Source organism: Zeus faber (genome assembly GCF_960531495.2).
Source record: "Zeus faber genome assembly, chromosome: 7".
NCBI classification, from domain to species: domain Eukaryota; kingdom Metazoa; phylum Chordata; class Actinopteri; order Zeiformes; family Zeidae; genus Zeus; species Zeus faber.
In genome coordinates this window covers 3413329-3433445 of record NC_137203.1, presented here as the reverse complement: position 1 = coordinate 3433445, position 20117 = coordinate 3413329, and the positions used below count along the sequence as shown (strand labels likewise).

Sequence of the window (20117 nt, the reverse complement as noted above, 5' to 3'; positions counted from 1 at the left end):
ACCGGGCCCTCGCCGAGTCCTCCTTCGCTGTAATCGCCGCAGTTCTACAGCGGAATACGCTGGGAAGGCGGCGCGGAGGGAAAGGGGGCGGAGCCGCAGCACGCGTCCCCCGCACGGTTCAATGCGGAGCGGGCCCTTGGCTGCGTGGAGCGGAAAGCGTCCGACCGCGGTGTCGTCTTCTCCCGGGTAACATAATCGGCTTAGAGGAGTCGGCGCTGGGGACCCGTGATGACACACACACACACACACACACACACACACACACACACACACACACACACACACACACACACACACACACACACACACACACACACACACACACACACACACACACACACACACACACACACACACACACACACACACACACACGAGGTGTGGCAGGGATCGCAGGTTTATAAATAGACCTCCCAGGCATTGTGATAAGGGAGACGTTGCTTCCGTGCGTCTAAACCAAACCTGATTAACACGCTGTGGCAACGACCGAAGCCTCTTCCTCGTAAAAAAAACAAAAAAACAAAAAAAAAAGTAAAATAATAATAATAAATAAATAAATAAATACATTTAAAAAACGTCGCTCGATGATCATTTTCCGTTAACAGCACGGGAGGGAGGTTCCCGCACACCGCCAGGCCCCGCGCTTGCAACCGCCGCTGAATTGAAAAGCGCAGGTGGATAAAGGCCGCGAAGCCAAATGCGCGGCGACGTGTTCTTCTCCTAAATCTGGCGCAGACACAGACAGACCACGTCCACACGGCGGATCCCCAGAAATCCAATTACTATTAAAGTGGATTGCAGAAGCGAACGAGGTCATTCGTCAAGTCAGACCTTGGGCGCTGACCCCATAAACCGCCGCAAAAAAACAAGCGTCTACAGGTGGAGTTGTGCTCAACGCGGCCTCCGCCCTGCGCTCCACGCTCCTTCCTTTGTTTTCTCTGGCCCCATCACGTCGGGGGGGTACAGGAACTCTGTCCTGCGTCTCTGTCGAGTGGATCTCGTCGCGTCAAGTTAATTTTTCCGGACGATCGGCAGTTCTGTTATTCATTGTTCCTGTTGAGGTTTGTTTCGATTGTTGGGGGTTTGTAAATCCTCAGGTTTATTGCGCATTGATACTTTTCTTTTTCTAATCATATTATTATGTTGTTATTATCATCATTGCGATAATGGAATTTCCCTCCAGGGGCCAATAAACAATCGATCTATCGCCTGCGCATCGATCAGAACCGCCTCACGCCGCTCGTTCAAAGTGAGAACTTGGCATGGTTTCTTCCGGCCCGGCAAGCTGGGCCCCCCCCCCGCGGCAGGGGGCCGCCGGCTGGCTTCGTGTCCGGGCGCTTGGCTGCAGGTTCCCGCCGCTCGTCTCGGCTGTGTTTCAAGGTTTTTCTCCTTGGTTTTTTTTTGGTGTTTTTTTTTGGTCTGCGCGGCCGTCACGCCACGCCGCCGATCCACACACTTCTGCAGATCCTCGCTCAGCCACGCGGCGCGGCACACCCCAATGCAACCCAAAAAGGCCTTAATATTTAGAGCCCGTCCACAAGAGGACCGCAGGGGGACGGCGCGTCCATACAAATCAAGGCTGCCGCTGCACTAAATACTTTAAATAATAATAATAATAATAACAATAATACACTGACACACCCCGAAAAACAGATTAAACACCGGATTCCACTGTTGTACTTCATGGAAGTTGGGTTCACTGACATCGACACTGGCTTCTTAATTCATTCTCAGATGTCCACCCTGCACCACGGTCAGGTTTAGGTTTCCGTCGTGCGGTGAGCCCAGCGCCGCGGAAGCCACCTCCACTAAAAAAATACAAACTCGTATAATGACAAATATCTTAGGAGGGTCTTTCCCTTCCTTCCAAAACATCATGCAGAGAACAGAGCACAGAATAGTACTTTCAGTGTATTCCTTTACAATCACCCCGTTTGGCCCCCTTCTCGTTTGGATTCTATGTTAAAGTGTGTTTAGACGCATCAACAGCCGGTTGCTTCCACATGTGCAAACAATACCAACTTCACATTCTGAAAGACAAATATTCTCATTTTTATGACGTAAACAGTAAAATGACTGAAGGTGAGAACTACTTTAGTAACGATACCACTTCATGAACTTAATGAATGAATGTACCGGACCAGAATATTTCATCTAAACTCAAAGTTAATTCCCGTCACAGGGCCCGACACCAGCTTTTACAAGTGGTTGCCAAGTTGGCAAAGATGCATCAGCTAGCTGGCTGCCAAGACTAACAAAACCGTTGCCCGATTTGAAAATCCATCGCTCAACTTCCAAACTGGGTGATGTATTTGTTTTTGTTTTACACGTGGAAAGTGGTTGCCAGCGGGGAAACCAGGTCGCACGATACGGTCGCCGATAGGACTAAACGACTCGGGATAACAATCGAACTGCAATTTTTTTGGACACATGTTGGGATTTAGTATGCAATTGATTTTTAAGTTCCATATCGTCTGTATTATTCACCAAACACAAGAAATAAAGTATTCTATAGCATGAGCAACGCAACACTGGACACAGTCGACATACAAGCTGCTCTTTGCTGTCGGCCACGCCCACGTGCGATGACGAAATGAGATGAATTGACAGGAATAACATCTTTATTTAATTATTCAATTGTAAAAAGAAAAAACCTCAAATCGCAGTAGAATACTGACTCATTGATTTTTACCTCCCTGGGCCCTGTAATTGTTAGAATACGAAAATTGACGTCCAGAAAAATACGCAGTTTCTGCACAAATTTATTTCATATGAAAATGTTGTGTGCATGCGTCCACGTCCACGTGCGCCCAGGGACAGCTTTACGCTCATTATATAAAAATAGAAAAAAAAAAAGGTTATTTTAATTATTTGTGATTTGAAAACTGCGTTCTGTTAAATTGCAAATTCGTTTTGAACTCGATTAATCGTTCAGCTCTAGTTGCCAATTTGTTGTCAGGAGCATTTCACCGTAATCCCGACCAGAAGTTTCCCTTTCTCTAACGGCACGGCTGCAATTACTAACAACGCCAAAACATCTCATTTACATCGGAGTTAATCCGAAGATTAGGACGAGATGCTGATTGTTTACCACGGCGACGCTCACTGATTAGCAGTCAATACCGCGTCTGTCGATCGTCTCAACTCAGGGCTCACGGTTCAGATTTAGATGTACATGAAAAACATAAGCATGGCAGACAACCAGTTCTGCGTGACAAGGATTTCTTTAAGGAGAATGGGGACGGGGGGCGGGGGGTGGGGGACGGGCCCCAGACGGCTCCGTACAGCCGGACGGCTCCAGGGCAGTGGAAATAGAAACACCACTTTAGTGGAAATGGAGTCCGAGTCGCTGGATTTTTATCTCTTCCTGTGAAAACAACTCGCTCTCTGCTCACTGACCTCTCGCTTTAAGACTTAAAAAAATTAAAAAATTAAAAAAATAAAAATAAAATATATATATATATATATATATATATATATATATATATATATATATATATATATATATATAAATACTTAAAAGCAGCAGCAGAATCAAAAATAGCTCCTAAAAAAAAAAGCAGCCTGCAATGTCTTCTCAGTGATAATAGTGAGAATGTTCCTTTAGTTCAGGGCAGACGGTTGATGGGTGGAGGTGGACGGCATTAAATCCGCTTGACGACAGAATTCAAATAAAAATACAAAATAAAACAAATAAGATATTATTTGTACAGGGAGCAGCCGTTAAGAATACTGCAAGGAGATGTTTGAATCTACTTTTGGGAGGACCTCGCTCACAACACCGCCTCAGCCCAAAGCTTCTCACAAGTGGTTGATTGTTTGATCCTCCGCCTTTAGCTTTTCGGGGAGAATTTGGCAGAAAATCTCCGCCTCATAATGGACTAAACAAGGTGTGTATATATATATATATATATATATATATATATATATAAATACAATTTGTTATCATACATTTTATTCTTATGAAATATTTAATTATCATTATATTATATTTTTTTTTTCCCAGAAGCTTCTTCAAAATGCAGCAGCCATGGCGGCGTCTCACGCCCGTGACGGGAGTGGGCTCCGTTACCTTGGAGATGAGCTCGTCGTGGTTGGCAAGGTGAGCCCGGCAGTGGATGCAGCTGTAGGTGCGGTGGCAGCTGGGCAGGTAGGCCTGGAAGGTCTTGGACTTGGTCATCTTCACCATGTCAATGGGGCAGGGCTCCTCGCTGGCGTCAGGGCTGGCACTGGAAGAGTTGCAGCTCTGCTGGACTTGCTGACAGAAGAAACACTGGAAGATGCAAGCAAAAGCCGTCGTTGTTGTGGAGTGGGTGTGTGGCACGCTCCACACAGACACGGCGGGAGAAAATCAGACCTGTGGGGGGAGGGCAGACAGGTGGGGGGGGGGGGGCAGACAGGTGGGGGGAGGTGTGAGGTCATTTGTCAACACAGTCTCATTACATATTGATGCGGATGGTAAAATAAACAGATAACTGGAGTAACAGACAAGGGGCGTGGCTAAGCCGCAGCTGCAGACGCCAGCCTGGCCTCCTCTGCGGCGCCCTTCCCTAACGTCTGTCTGTCTTGCAGAGGGGCCGGTGGCGCGGGGCCTCGTCAGGCGACCAGGGGCCAGGTCCGAACGTCACCCAGGTCCTCCTGCGCCCAAACTCATTATTCTTTATCATTTGCCCTGTCGGCCGGCCTTTTTGTTCCCTTTTGTGATAAAAAATAAATAAATCGCTCACCGCGATGAGAGAAAGAAAGGAAGGAAGGAAGGAAGGAAGGAAGGAAGGAAGGAAGGAAGGAAGGAAGGAAGGAAGGAAGGAAGGAAGGAAGGAAGGAAGAAAGAAAGAAAGAAAGAAAGAAAGAAAGAAAGAAAGAAAGAAAGAAAGAAAGAAAGAAAGAAAGAAAGAAAGAAAGAAAGAAAGAAAGAAAGAAAGAAAGAAAGAAAGAAAGAAAGAAAGAAAGAAAGAAAGAAAGAAAGAAAGAAAGAAAGAAAGAAAGAAAGAAAGAAAGAAAGAAAGAAAGAAAGAAAGAAAGAAAGGAAGGAAGGAAGGAAAGAAGGAAAGAAAGAAAGGAAGAAAGACGCCGTGTGCCTCCCTCAACCACACCTGAGTGCAGGTTAGAAAAACCAAACACAATAATGAACATTTTATATCAAAGCTTTACATCCATCATCAATCAAATCATATTTTCATATACGACAAAAAATGGTGGATTTCCTCATCAGTTCCCTTCAGAGTACAGTAGAGGTAGAGTAGAGGTGGAGTAGAGGTGGAGTGGAAGGAAGTAGAGATAGAGTAGGAATAGAGAGAGGTAGGGAAGACGCAGATCAGAGGTTGAGTATAGGGAGGAAGAGTAGAGATAGAGTAGCAAAGGTAGAGTAGCAGTAGAGCAGAGGCAGAGTAGCAGTAGAGTGGAGGTAGAGGTACAGAGTAGGGTAGATGGAGGTAGAGATTTAACAGTATAGGTAGAGAGGATGAAGAGAAGAGGTAGAGTAGAGGTGGAGTTAGAGCAGAGGTGAAGTAGAGTAGAGATGAGTAGAGGAAGAGTGGAGTAGAGGTGACAGACAGACAGACAGAAAGACAGACAGATAGATAAATTGACAGGCAGACAGGCAGACAGACTTAAAGGGAACTGATTATGAAGCTCACTTTTCCAGTGCTGCTGCACATACGTTTGGTCTCTGCTGGTTCTACTAACACACACAGTGTGGAATTAGAACCCAGTCAGTTTGGAGTGAGCTCTGTTTGACAAAACATGTCCTGGAACACGCCGCTCGGATCCCCCCTTCTACATCATTTAGGGCTTCAGCAGAATCGGAACCGCCCTCCGCCTCAGAGTAACTCCGCCCACGGCTGGAGACGTAACGGGGGAAGTGCTCTGTTGGCGGCGGTGACCAGCACAAATCTTTCCAGGGAAAGATGAATTAATAGCAACCGTCCAGAAAAAACTGCAGACAAGGGAAACGTGAGCGTTTAAATAATCCTGCTGTGTTTCCTTAAAAAACAGTGATTTTGTAGAAAGACTGTAGGCTGCTCTTCCTCCAAACACAACCAATACAAAAAGTGAGTTTTTATTCTAGACGGATTTATTTTATTTTTCCGACGTTTACGTGAAACAAAAAATCCCCGCGTGCGGCGTCGCGTGTCCCACGAGTTTGCAGAACGGCAAACGAAGCGGGAACAAACTTTTAAATGAGGCCTCGTGGATCTAATGAGTGAAGATTCAGCAACTGGATCCATTATTTCTCACCTCAAAATCGTGCGCGTGTGTGTACGTGTGTGTGCGTGTGTGCGTGTGTGTGCGCGCGCGCGTACGTGCATGTGTGTGAATGTGTGCATGTGTGTGTGATTGTGTGCATGTGTGTGTGTGTGTGTGTGTGTCTTCCCGGCCACTTGCTGTGGTGTCAGAGAATAGAATGAAAAATCCTTCAGTGTGTCAGATGTTGCCGGGGAAAAAAACGGTTCGAGCATGTCAAGCAATGCTTCCGAAAGATTTACAAACAAGTTATAAAAATAAACTTTACTCAGATGAAAAAAAACAAACCAAAAAAAACAAACAAACATTGCTTTAAACGCCCGTGGCCTGGTGCGCTCCGGCGACAGTGCACACGAGGATAAGGATTATGGGATGTCTTTACTGGCTGACTTTCAGAAGAGTAAAAAAAAAAAATGATATTAATAATCTAGTCTGGCCAGTGGCCATGGAGCAGGATGGGGGGTCGTTGGAGTAGAGATTTGGGGAAACCGACAAAATAACATATCTTACATGGAACGGTTAATGGTCAGTGATAAGAATAAAGTTTTCTTTTTAAATTTCATTACTATTATTATTATTATTATTATTATTATTATTATTATTATTATTATTATTAATAATAATAATTATTATTATTATTAACAACAACAACAACAACAACAATAATAATAATAATAATAATACTTCCAGAGTGTAAACTGTTTTTCCTGGCCTTTCTAACAACACAGACATGATATAGGAATATGGGATTAAAAAGATGTTTTAGGATGTTCCAGAAGTCCAAAGGATTAGTGGAAATGGAGTGCCAAAGGCCAAGGGATATATTGGTATTTAAAAGAAAAATAAAATGGCTCCACAGTTTGATTTGTTTTTGCTTTTGATTCAGTATTTGTAGCTACAAAGGGAAATTCACGTTTAATCAGTTTGATTCTTTGACGCCTTCTTGTCATTGAATCTGCTTCCATTTCGACCGTCGTTTTATGGGATGTGTACGGTTACGTTTATTTAAATTGAGCGCGTTTCACTTAAAAATGAAGAGAATCGTTCTCAATTTACCCGAGGCAACATGCGGCGTCAAGAACTTCTTGGAAAATGCGAGCCGCAAAACTTGTGGCCTTCTTCATCTTTTAAAGGGCGCTTGGATGGTGGCGCTGTGCGGAGTCAACAAAAACTACAACCGCCTGAAAAAAATCTGTTGGAATGAGGCAAAAGCAATGGACTACCGGTCCAATGTCCAATCCAATCAAAGAAAGACGCGTGTGAACTAGAGCTGCTACTAACGATTGTTTTCATTAACGATTCGTCTGTTGATTATTTTCTCGATAAATAGATTAGCTGTTTTGTCCGTACAATGTTGGAAAAAGGTGAAAAATGACGATCGCTGTTTCCCAAAGGCCGAGGCAACGTCCTCAACTGCCTTGTTTTGGACTGGACAGGACTAAATAAACCAGAAAATATTCACATTTAAGAAGCTATAGAATGTTTGGAAATTGTCTTCTTCAAAAATGACTGAAAACGATTCATCGATGATCAAAATAGTTGGTGATGAATTTAATGGTGCACAAACTAATCGATTAATTGACTAATTGTTGCAGCTCTAGTGTGAATCGTCACGAAAAGTTCATTAAGCCGCTGCGTACAATTGAAGTTCAAACCCGATCATAATGGCTGCACAAATCCTTTGAATTACGTTATTTACGGATGGATGAGAAATCTTTGTCAAAGTAATCGGACTGAACAGAGTCTTCCGTTACCGAACAAAGTGTTCCGTTACCGAACAAAGTGTTCCGTTACCGAACAAAGTGTTCCGTACCGTTACCGAACAAAGTGTTCCGTTCCGTTACCAAACAACGTGTTCCGTACCGTTACCGAACAAAGTGTTCCGTTCCGTTACCGAACAAAGTGTTCCGTTCCGTTACCGAACAAAGTGTTGCGTTACCAAACAACGTGTTCCGTGCCGTTACCGTACAAAGTGTTCCGTTCCGTAATCGGACAAAGTGTTCCGTTCCGTTATCGGACAAAGTGTTCCGTTACCGAACAAAGTGTTCCGTTCCGTTACCGTACAAAGTGTTCCGTTACCAAACAAAGTGTTCCGTGACCGAACAAAGTGTTCCGTTCCATTACCGGACAAAGTGTTCCGTTCCGTTACTGGCGAAAAGAAATCAAAGCTGCCAGTCCATTACAGTCAGTCTCCTATTATTAAATTAATGTGATATTTTAACAGCTCTCAAATCCGCGTCGTTATTAATGACTTACTGCTCGTGTCAACAACCGGCAGCGGGTCCATCGCCGCCCAGCTGATCACCGACCAACCGTTCCGGCGCGGAACAAAACTAGGTCTGTGATAAGAGATCAATAGTCCAGATCAATACTCAGCGCTGTGTTTGAGAGGCCGAACGCACTCATTGCATGAACCGCTCGCGCTTCCATTCCAAGAACCTGCTTGTTGACGTCGGGTGAAATCTCCCCTTTCAAATCTGTTTTCATGTGAAATGAGCTGATGGTTCAGATCGATGACCCGGAAAAAAAAAAAAAGAAGAAGAAGAAGAAGAAGAAGAAGTTCAACTAGTTTGTTTACAGCAACTGGTCTGAACAGTTCAGCCGTGAAGAATTGACAAGATAAGATTAGGGTTATTTTTATCAACTCAGTTCCTCAGAAACTCTGTGGTTCAACAGAGGACTGTTTGTTCACACACACACACACACACACACACACACACACACACCCTATATTTATTATCTAGGTGAGCAGAGTATATCAGGTTTACTTCCTCTACTGTGAGATAGCAGCGAGCATGTTAAATGGAGAGCTGCTTTTGGGGCCATAAGGTCATTTGGTTTATGGGTCCTTTAGATAACTGTAGTGTGGGGGTGATGTGGTTTAAGCAGCCACACCTGTCTTGGGTCTAGGTAATTGGGCCCGGGACAAGAGGTGGCTGTACGCCTGTTGTTGGTCAGACACACACACACACACACACACACACACACACACACACACACACACACACACACACACACACACACACACACACACACACACACACACACACACACACACACACACACACACACACACACGAGCCTCCGTCACGACGCGTCCATTCGTCCCGGCTTGTTCCATCTGTCCACTCTGACCAATAAACTCGGGTGGTGGTGTGCGGCAGGCGGATCTGCCACACTGGCACCTGAACAGGTACTCCCCGGCACGGGGAAGGGAGACAAGAAGGGCCGTCCGAAGACGCACCCAGGGTGTCCGGCGTAGGACCCGGGGGAGAAGCAGCCGCGGCAGCTACCATGGGTAACCGCCTGCAGCTAGTTGCTCCGCCCATCAGCCACAGCGGAGACTATGCAACAGCCAGGCCACCCCTCAAAGCGGCCCCTGCAACAGCCAAGCCCCGTTTGCACCTCCGCCAGCCAGCACAGTAGCCGAAGGTCCCCACGCTCTGAAAGGGAGGAGCGGAGTCTGTCGTCGCCCTGGGGGAGGGCCGCCCATGGACCGTGGCGTTCCGGGGAACAACGTCTCTGGGAAAGGAGACTGTGGCAGTTCCGCCTGCCACCCACCAAAAAAGGTCAAGGTATTTGGCATAATTCATAATTAATATGCTACATGAAACAAACCCAAGAGTATGAAAATGTAACGATTCGAACCGAGCGAATCGAATCTCAAAAAGGAGTCGAACCTTTGGTGATGTCGCAAAATGGTGTCATCGACGTTGTTACGATGAACACGGAGATGCTTTTCCGGCGGGAACTGATGAATTAGTGCGGCCTGGCAATTTTGATCTTGCAACACAAAAGCTAATTGCCGTTATTACATTTTTTCCAAAGCGGCATGCGAAAGACCTTCACCGCACAGTGGAAAAACGCTTCAGATGAACGGCACCTCTCCGACCGGAGGTCCGAACGGCCCAAGTTAAGAACTCAAAGACGCAGCGGTGTCTTAACTCTTCCAGGTTCGTCCGTTCAGGGAGTAATTTCGTCTCTTCACCGTCCCTGTCCCTGTCTCCAGGTATTCCCCGTCTTCCAGCCTCTTTTCCTCGGGTGGATCGAGGTCACGGCGGGAAGTCAAATGGGGGTCAGTGGGGGTGGGTGGGGGCAGCGCGGCGGCTTTACCAATCAAAACGTTTCATGCAACAGCGTACTCACTCGCTTCAGAGTGGAGCACGTCGGTCCCAAAACGCAGGTCGCCGGAATCCTTTCTGATCCGCGCACGCAGTTCTTACTGCCAAAATAAAAGAGGCGTTTACAAAGACTTCTATTCTAAAATCTAGGAATTTCTATTCATTCTAAAGGGAAAACTGTGTCCAATGAAGACAATGGTTAATTTGTTTTTATTATTATTTCAGAGGCCCCTTTTAAAACAAGGAGTTTCTTATTAGTAAAAGTTTCCAATCGTTATAAAATCAATACAACAATACAGCTTCAAACGATTGACGGTTTGAAGCTTGAAATGCAGCCACTTGATCTGTGCGATTCGTTTTTTGGGGTTTTTTTTACCCCGAGACGGCAAAATGAATGTTGAACAGCTATCGAACCGTTCATTTCAGTCAAATGCAGAAATAGAAGGGTCGGGGAACATGAAAACTTGGGGTGGATTACGGTAAAATGGGTATCAGGTCTCCCCTGGTCTCCAGTTACCGTTGGCTTCATTAGAGCCCCAGCGTGCAGGTGTTTGTTCGTTGGACTGTAACCGACTTAGGCCTGCGATCCTGTAAAAGACATTAAAGCGGTAAGCCATCAGATCGTCTGGGTTGGTGGATCACGCAGCAAACCACAGAACCCCACTAGAAACGGCCACGTTTTTCCAGGTTTATCCATCCCTCGTCTCCTCTCTAAGACGACGCTTCCTTTTCTACAAAGTTTTCCTCCTTCTGAACCGTTGATTCATTCTGGGCTGTTTTTTACTTTTCTTCATCACTTGGGGTGGTAGGGGGATATATATATATATATACCACATCTAGCTACACTGCTTTAGCATATTCATTGGGCTGCCTTCCACTTCTTGTGCGTGTGGACCCTGCGACCAACAATGTAAACAGAATATAGAGAATATAAAGTATAATATATAAGAATATAGAGACCAGACATAACTCAAATGCGTTGAACGGCTGTTTCTTGTAAAGTGGCCAAAAAAAACCAAACTATCAAATATGTGATTTTATTTTTACGTTACAAAACAATCTCACGGATTGCCACTTTAAATACATGGATTCAGTTTTGCAGCTCAGAGATCAGCGCGGGCATTCTCACCATTGTCCTTCGTTTGGTAGGAACAATGAGGCCCGTGCTCCCAAATAAAAAGGACACGGGAATTCCCTCTGAGAAGAAAACCCCCGGAAAAAAAAAAAAAAAACAGAACATAAGTGGAACTCCCCCCCCCCCCCCGAATTGGAGCGACGTGCTACAGCAGGAAAGGCTTCGCGGAGAGAGAAGCCAGAAAAACAAAGGAGCTTCCGCAGCTCGCCAGGCAGAGATGTCTGGGCACAGGGCGACGTCTGATGACGGTGACGATGACCCAAAAGAAAAGAAGAACGGCGATCTCTAACCGGTCAGAAGGTAAAAGCTGAAGTCTTGAACCCAGGCCCGCATGTAAAAGGCTGCAGGTCACAGGCCTTGAAGGGAGAAGCCAGAAACCAAAACAAAGGAGCTTCCGCAGACAAGGAGACAGCGTGGTGGTGGTGGTGATGATGATTCAAAAGAAAATCCTCCATCAGTCTAACATACAAAAATTTAATAACACACACATACACACACACACACACACACACACACACACACACACGGGCCTAGAAGTGCTGCATGCAAAGGCAGCAGCCCAGGCCTTGCACTGACTGACACGTGGGAAGGTAAACAGAAGAGCGCGCCCCCCTGCGGCCAGCAGAGGCAGTGGCGCTGTGACGCACAGCCTGTTTTCTTTGTGAATGGCAGAGGGAGACGTGTTAAAAAAAAAAGAAGAGAAAGAAAAGAAAAGAAAAGAAAAGAAAAGAAAGAAAAGAAAGAAAAGAAAGAAAAGAAAGAAAAGAAAGAAAGAAAGAAAAGAAAGAATGAAAAGAAAGAATGAAAAGAAAGAAAGAAAGAAAGAAAGACATCACACACTGTGCACAAGTCCTTTGTCCTAGAGTCCGGAGGCAAAGTTGCGCACAAAAAAAACAAAACCAAAAAAATAATAATAATTGCAATAATAAAATTAAAAGAAAAGAAAGAAACCTCCAGGCAAACGGAGCCCGGGCTCTAATCACTCACTGGCAACACGTCAGATTTAAATCCTCTTATCGGGCTGCATTGACACGAACAACAAAACAAGGTTTATTGACGTCATTGATTGTTGTCATTATGATTATTATGATTATTATGATTATTATTATTATTAATGGAGGTTTAAAAGCTGACCGTTTCCCATCTGGATCCCTTTGTCTTCGAGCGAACCGGCTGTGAAGCTGCCGTTAATAGCGCGAGAGAAGCCTGAGCTCCGAAACAAAGAGCGGAGCGACGGGAAAAAGAAAAAGTGACAAAAGACGGAAGAGGCGGCGGCGGCGGCGCCCCCCCCCCCCCCCCCCGCACCAACTACCCGCGTTTGTTCCGCGACCCTCCGCCCCGCGGCTCGAGGCGTCGCTTCCTTATTTCCCACCGAAGCGAGGCACCGCTTTTACCGAGACCACCGCAGCAGCAGCAGCAGCAGCAGCCGCAACTTTTAAAGAAAGTGCGCGGGATCCAACGCGCCGGTCCCCAAAACACCACCAGCGTCATAACACAACCTTGATTATGACGACGATAATGATGTCAGTGGAATACTTATGACGTTATCGTTAAGGGGTACTCACCGCCTGGACCAGAGTCCGGCAGAGAGCTGCTTGTCGTGGATAGTGAGCCGCTGGCTTTCAGTACCATCCTTTTCATAGCGCGGTCCGGGTTGTGCGCGTCCCGAAGCCCGCGCTGTTAGCGCCGGTACCGCTGGTGGCGCTGTTAGCGCAGCCACCGCTGTGAGCGCCGTGAGCGCCGTCACCCATGGGCGCTGCCGCTTGCCGCTGCGCGCGAGCCTCCGCGTCGGATCTTTGTTGTCTCTTTTGTGCTCGCGACGGAGCGGCCCGCTCGCTTTGATGTGGGGGGCGGGGGGGCGGGGCCGGGGGCCGGGCCAATGGAAGGCCGCGCTGCCGCCTGACGTCACCGAGAGGAGGCGGGGCAAGCGAAGCGAAGCGCAAGACACCCGGATGTGTAAATAAATACACACGCGCACGCGCGCGCGCGCACAGGACACGTCGCGAGGAAGGGTCTTAATAACAGCGAAGGGTCGTTTCTGTAATGAGGCGAAATGTGACTTTCACTGCGGGGGCTGATTAACAAATATTTAACAGACGTGTTAAATAAATAATGATGTAAATCATAACTGCTTTGCTTGCATTACATCAAAAACCCATTTGATCTATACTGATCAATTTGATAAGGCTAATATATTTGTGTCATTTAAAATGAGATGTATTGTTGTTATTATAATTATTGTTATTATTATTGTTGTTTTTATTTCTAGAAGCGTGCACCGTGTAATAAACAACATCGTGGAGCCCCCTCCCTCTCCTCTTCACCTCAGCGTGTGTAATGCACCATCAGCCCGACGCACAACGAGTCCAAAAAATATTTAAAAAAAAAACCACAACAATGAAGCCGAACGGGACCCGCATGTGTCACCTCCGCCCACCGCAGTGGCTCGACCCCCCGCCGGGGCTCAGCGCCACTCGGGTTGGGAGCGCACCTCGGCGTCGCGCTTTGTGGGAAGAACCACGCAAACACGACCTCAACCTGCGATACAACAACAACAACAACAACAACAACAACAACAACATCCATGTGGTCTTAACAATTAAGCAAGACGTCCTTTGCAGTGTAAAGTGTTAACGCAGCGGGTCCAGTCGTGTCTGCCTGGGAGGATTATTATGAAACGCCTTCATGATGTTTTGCCTCCGGTTCACGTGGCACCAGCTCCAGCGGCCGAGTTAATAAAATGCAATGCAGTGACATTTTCTTAGGTTTTTATTATTGTTTTAGTGCGTGCACCACCGACCACCCACCTCCCACCGTGCACACTTACTGTAAACACGCCGCCTCTTCCTCTGGAGAACGGGTGAAGAAACGCGCTTCTCCACCGTTCCCGGTCCGAGCACCATCCACACGGGTCCGGTCTGGCTCCCCCAACCTCGCGGGGCTGACCGCGGTCGCCGTCCCCGGGCGAGCCCGTTCAGCCGCAGTCCGGCGGTGTGGCGGTGGCGGGTCCCGCGGAGCCTCCTTCGCAGCCGGCCTCCCGCTGCGGGAACAACGGGAACAACAACAACAACAACAACAACAACAGCGGCGGCGGCGGCGGCGGCGAAGACAGCGGCAGCGAGGCGGCGGAGCGCGGCCCCCTCAGACGCGCATCCCTCCGTGCGTCACCGCCGAGGAGCTGGCGGCGGCCGCGCGGGGGGTCCCCGTCCTCCTCTTTTATCACCGCAAATAAGAACAAAACGAGGCCGGAACGTGACGGCGCCGCGGGTCCGTCAACTTGACCACACGCGTCGATGACACCGGAGGGCGTCGGGCCGCGCTGGAGCCCCGGTCGCTCGCGGTGGTTCCGGGCCGCGTCGTTGTATTTCTAACAGCGTGGGACCGTCCAAACTTCAGCACCGCGACCTTTAGTTTTACCCACTAGTGTGTGTGTGTGTGTGTGTGTGTGTGTGTGTGTGTGTGTGTGTGTGTGTGTGTGTGTGTGTGAGGGGGGGGGGGGCGGTGAGCGGACGACCCGTTCGAGGTGAACGAGCGGGTGAGTCGCCCAACTCAACACCCGAAAACAATGACCGGAGACCGGGGACGATGAACTCCACGTCCAAGGCGACTAAGACGTCAGGGAGTTTGGCTTCACTCATACTGACCGAGAACGACTGACACGTCCCCGCTCGACAATCACAGCGGGACGACACCATGTGTTTCTCCGCCGACATACACGGTTTTAAAGTAATTAGGCGTAAAAATGAAACATTTCTCGGGCCCGGTTCACGTTCTTCCGCCCAAATACACAACAGTTTCGGGCCGACTCGTCTGACTCGCGCTGGTGGTCGTGGAGGCCTCGGCTCCGTTCGCCAAACCGAGCGAATCCCGAGCTTTTCTTTTTTTTTAACCGAGTCTCCGGAACGAGCCGAACCCTCCTGCGCCCTCGGCCGTCCGCGTTGACGCGCGTCCTTCGACCAATGGCCGCGCGGATGACCCCCGCGTCCAGCCAATCGGATCGCAGGGGAGGCGGGTCCGCGCCCCGACAGCCAATCGGCGCCGCCGAAACGCTGTGCCCGGCGCGCTCCCGTCGTCGAGGGCTGTTTTTGGTCAGGCGCGTCACCGAGGCCGACACGTGCCCAAGGCGGAAACGGCTCACTGCGCATGCGCGGGCGCATTGGCGGACACGTGGTCAAAGGAAAACTGTAAACAAGGAAGAGAGCGAAGCCACACGGCTTGATCCAATGTTCAAAACACTGTTATGAAGGCGATCCAATGCTTCAGATGTCTGCGAAATGTGAATACAAAGGGAATTTAGTCATATTTCACTAAATATGTCGTTGGGAACGATATGTTTTATTGCGCGTCAAAGATTGACCGCAGTATTGGCAGGTACATCAGCGCCCTCTGACGGAAGATGTCATAATAATAATAATAATATTAATAATAATAATCTTTATTTTTATAGGACCTTTCATACACAACATGCAACTCAAAGTGCTTTACATTAATAGATTAATCACATAAACTTCATTTGTACTGTACAGACAAACAAGAAGTTTAAAGGAAATCATAGCAAGACAATCCAAAAAAATATTTTTATAGACTATTCACAAAACGTTTGGGATATTTAGCTTTCGGGTGAAATTTATGGAAAAGGTCAAAAGTTCACGCTACAGTGATATGATATGATGAACGTAGGGCATATAAGTATAAGCATGCAATGGTGATTTCCTCATCTCAAACAATTTATTAAAACAAAAGCCAACAACAGTGGTGGGTTTACCACAACAAAAAATGTCGATGTCTCAAGAACTTGTCATGTGCCCTTGAGCATCAGTTACAGCTTGACAAGGACGTCTCATGCTGTTCACAAGTCGACTTATTGTCTGCTGAGGCCTGGCCCCCCACTCTTCTTGAAGGGGGCCCTCAGGTCATTGACGTTCTGGGGCACAGAGTGAGGAGCCTCTACACGGCCACTCAGCTGATCCCATAGGTTTTCTGTGGGATTCAAGTTTGGAGAAAGTGCAGGCCACTCCATTTGAGGTGCCCCAGTCTCCAGCAGCCGTTCCCTAATGATGCCACCTCCATGAGCTGGAGCATTGTCGTCCATGAAGATGAGATGAGGCCTGTGTTGTTCATGCAGGGGCACAATGACTGGATGAATGATGTCATTCAGGTAGTATGGGCTTGTCACTGTACCATTCACAAAGTGTAGGGCAGTTCTGTATTGACCAGACACACCTGCCCACACTGTAACACCACCACCACCAAAGGCTCATCCGGTGACAACAGTGGCTGATGCGTAGCGCTCTCCTTGACGTCTCCATCATTTCTGCTCAACGTGAATGGACTTTCATCAGAGAACAGCACTGAGGCCCCTGGTCCCTCGTCCAGCGTCAATGCTCCCTGGCCCCTGCAAGACCATGATGGCTGTGCCTGGTGGTGTGGTCAGGTATCCTTGCAGGTGGTCTAGCACGCAGACCACGCTGATGTCAACAGTTTTGAATGGTCTGACGTGACACTTGGTGCCTCTCACCTCCCTTAAATGTGCCTGGAGTTGAGTGGCATCATCATGCGGTTCCTCAGGGCACTGTTCACAATGAAGCGCTCATCAGTGTGGGATGTGGCCAAAGCACGTCCACTTCTATGTCTTTCTGTGACTCTTCCAGTCTCTGTATCTCTGTTGCAAGCTGCTGATGACACTCTGTGACACTCTAAGCTCAGTGGCCACTTCCCTCTGACAACATCCTGTTTGAAGCCTCGCAAGGCGACGTGCTGTTGATCAGTTGTTAGGTGTGGTCTTGGTCTCATGATGTCAACATGTGAACAGCATGATGAAGAGGACTGTTAAAATACCAATTGTAATTGAACCAGGAAATGTATTGGTCCATTCATGGATCAAACACCTGTTGTGAATTTCACCGTTCAGCTCCTTGTTAGAACAGCAAGTTGTGCAAAAAGTACTGGAACCTTGAACAGTTGGACATGTGCATTCAAAAGTTTAGAGAAGGTCAAATTAAGTTCACCTGTAAAGATTATAGTGCATTTATATATATATATGTGTATGTATGTATGTTTGTGTATATATACACACACACATACACATATATATGTATATACATGTATATACATATATACACATATGTATATATATATATATATTATTATTATTTTTTTAATCAGAGCTCTAATTGCAGTGGTTCTAGAGATAAAATGGTATGCATGTTTTGCAGAAAGGCTGAGCTCTGTTGTTTTGGTCTCTGTGTCGGTCGCTTGTCCGGCTGCTCTTGGTCTCCATTTTGGTCGTTTGTCCGGCTGCTCTTGGTCTCCATTTTGGTCGTTTGTCTGGCTGCTTTTGGTCTCTGGGTCGGTCGCTTCCCTCACCTCAAGTTTTTGCATTTGGATTGTTTTACGTTTCCTTATTTTGAGTAGAGTAGTGGCATGTTGTAACCCAGAACATTGCCTATTATTGGCGGGAAAAAAACAACAACACTTTTAGACCATGGCCACAGCAACACAGCGACCAAAAGCAGCCAGCCGAGCGACCAAAGCGACCAAATTGACCAAAAGCAGCCATTCGAGCGATCAAAAGCAGCCAGCAAAGCGACCAAAGCAACCAAAAGCAGCCAGCCGAGCGACCAAACCGACAAAAAGCAGTCAGCCGAGCGACCAAATTGAACAAAAGCAGCTGGACAAGCGACCAAAGCGACCAAAAGCAGCCAGCCGAGCGACCAAAGCGACTAAAGCAGCCAGCTGAGCAACCAAAGCGCCATACAGTTCACTTGGGCGCTGACGGAGCTCGGCCTTCCTCATGATTTGGTGCAACAGTCAGGTAGAGGATTGATGGGAGTCTCTGGTTCAAATCTCCAATTTTACTCTAATAATGGAATCAGCTTTCCATACTGGAATACAGACATTTATAGCAGCATCACCTGGGGCTTATACTGCAAAGTTCAACATAGTGGGGATAGCTTTTGGTTAGCTGGCTTCACGAAAACTAACAACTGCAACCACACCACCACCTTTCCAATGCTATACTGTATTATAAAGACCAGATCGCATTCCATCTTCGCTCAACCTTGTGTGGTGATAAGGACAACCCCAGGGGGCTTGACAGAGCCTTGTGGGTTGTTTTATGGCACAGTAAGATTGTATCCGTGACCGGAGTTTGATTGTTTAACCATTGTATGAGGGTAACACCCGGGGATATGATTGGGGGCCATAATCTTGTAAATGACACCTGACCAATGGTGCACGACCGCTCTTCTCTATAAAATTCTCTTCAACAGAAGTAAGGGCAGACTGATCAGATCACTGTTTTGAAGCATGGCTGTATGTTTCTAGTTTTTCTTCAGAATAAATAGCTTTAATACTCCGTTTTCCTGTAGCAAACAGATTAACCTCAGCAATCATGCAGTGAGAGTTCTCCAACAGCGTGCCTACAGTTTCTGAGTACCATTGCACTTTTACACCACTGTTGTAATGCTGGGATCGGTGCCCGAAAATAATTTATTTTGCAGGACAAATTTGAACCTCATTGGTCACGTTTCAGTAACAGTCTATGTTACAAACTCAGATATAATGTACTCCCAGGTTACAGCGCCCCTTGCACGGACTTCACCGCTTCAGTGAGCACTCGGTGCACGGTTCCCCCGGAGCCTCAGGGGATTGGCCCCCTGTGTACTTTTCCTGCGGTTTCGAACTCGAACACAGATGTTACATAGTGCAAGAAGAGGGGTTCAGGGGGAAGGAAAGAGGTCCCATTCTCTATATTACAAGCTAGGGTGCCATCAAAATGAAGCCTTTATTTTAAAGGTAAATTTCACTGCATATATGTATGAACGTATGTATATGTATGTGACAAATAATCTCTTGAACTTGAACTTGAATTGGTTAAAGTGTCGCTTCAAGGTTTTCCAATCCAGCTATGAGCGTATTCAGCTAAAAGGGGCGGGGTTTGCACCCTACGACCAATCACAAACAGGAACAAGTCTACCAGAGACATATTTTACACAAGATGAGCAAACTATGGTTTTAAACAAATATGAAGGATTAAAAAGTATAGTCCAGGTTGAAAGCAAATCATTCCTTCATTTCATACCCAATTTAGGATCCAAAATCAGAAAAACAAGAACAGGCTGTATTTCGTTGTTTTGACTTTCTGAAATTTGAAAACTAGAACATGAGAAAATGAGATTTGTTTTTAATGTTTTGATATTCCTAATTTGGTGCGGCCGAGCCCCGGGAGCCAGGATCCCACCTCGAGGTCACCAGGACTTTCCAGGAAGGGTGATGCCGGAGCAGGTGAGGCGTGCAGAACAAGTTACCATGGCGACGTGCCCCGCTAAAAAGCGAACCACTGTCGTGACACTGAAAACCCCAGAGGTTAAACCTCTAACTGACCTCCCTCACCCCAAATCCTGCTTCGTAGTACAGGCCTCTGGAGCCAAGGGCCGAGAAACACGTTCCTTCAACAAATAAACATGAATGAGAAAAAAAAAAAAAAAGTCAAATTTTTAGATAAATCTATTGGCTGTCCCTCTATTGCGAAAATAAAATAGTATGAGTTAGTGGCTTAATAAAATCATTTTCTTGATGCTGCGGTGTATGAAGTTTCTAATTTACAGTTTGGTGAA

General features: G+C 46.9%; 1 protein-coding gene across 2 annotated transcripts in view; it reads right to left on the bottom strand.

Annotated features, from left to right (window-relative positions):
• LOC307233152 (protein yippee-like 1) overlaps positions 1-14834 on the bottom strand; it is a 25650-nt gene extending 10816 nt beyond the window's left edge. The window contains exons 1-2 of one of the 2 annotated variants that reach the window (XM_080004371.1): positions 14327-14834; positions 4073-4357 (exon numbers count right to left, since the gene is read on the bottom strand). In XM_080004371.1, the coding sequence (XP_079860497.1) occupies positions 4073-4189 (117 nt within the window). In that variant the 5' untranslated portion in view covers positions 4190-4357; positions 14327-14834. Of the gene's footprint in view, positions 1-4072; positions 4358-13064; positions 13225-14326 lie in introns of those variants that run through there. The other variant, XM_080004372.1, reaches the window with a different exon arrangement.
• Positions 14835-20117: the final 5283 nt, after the last annotated feature.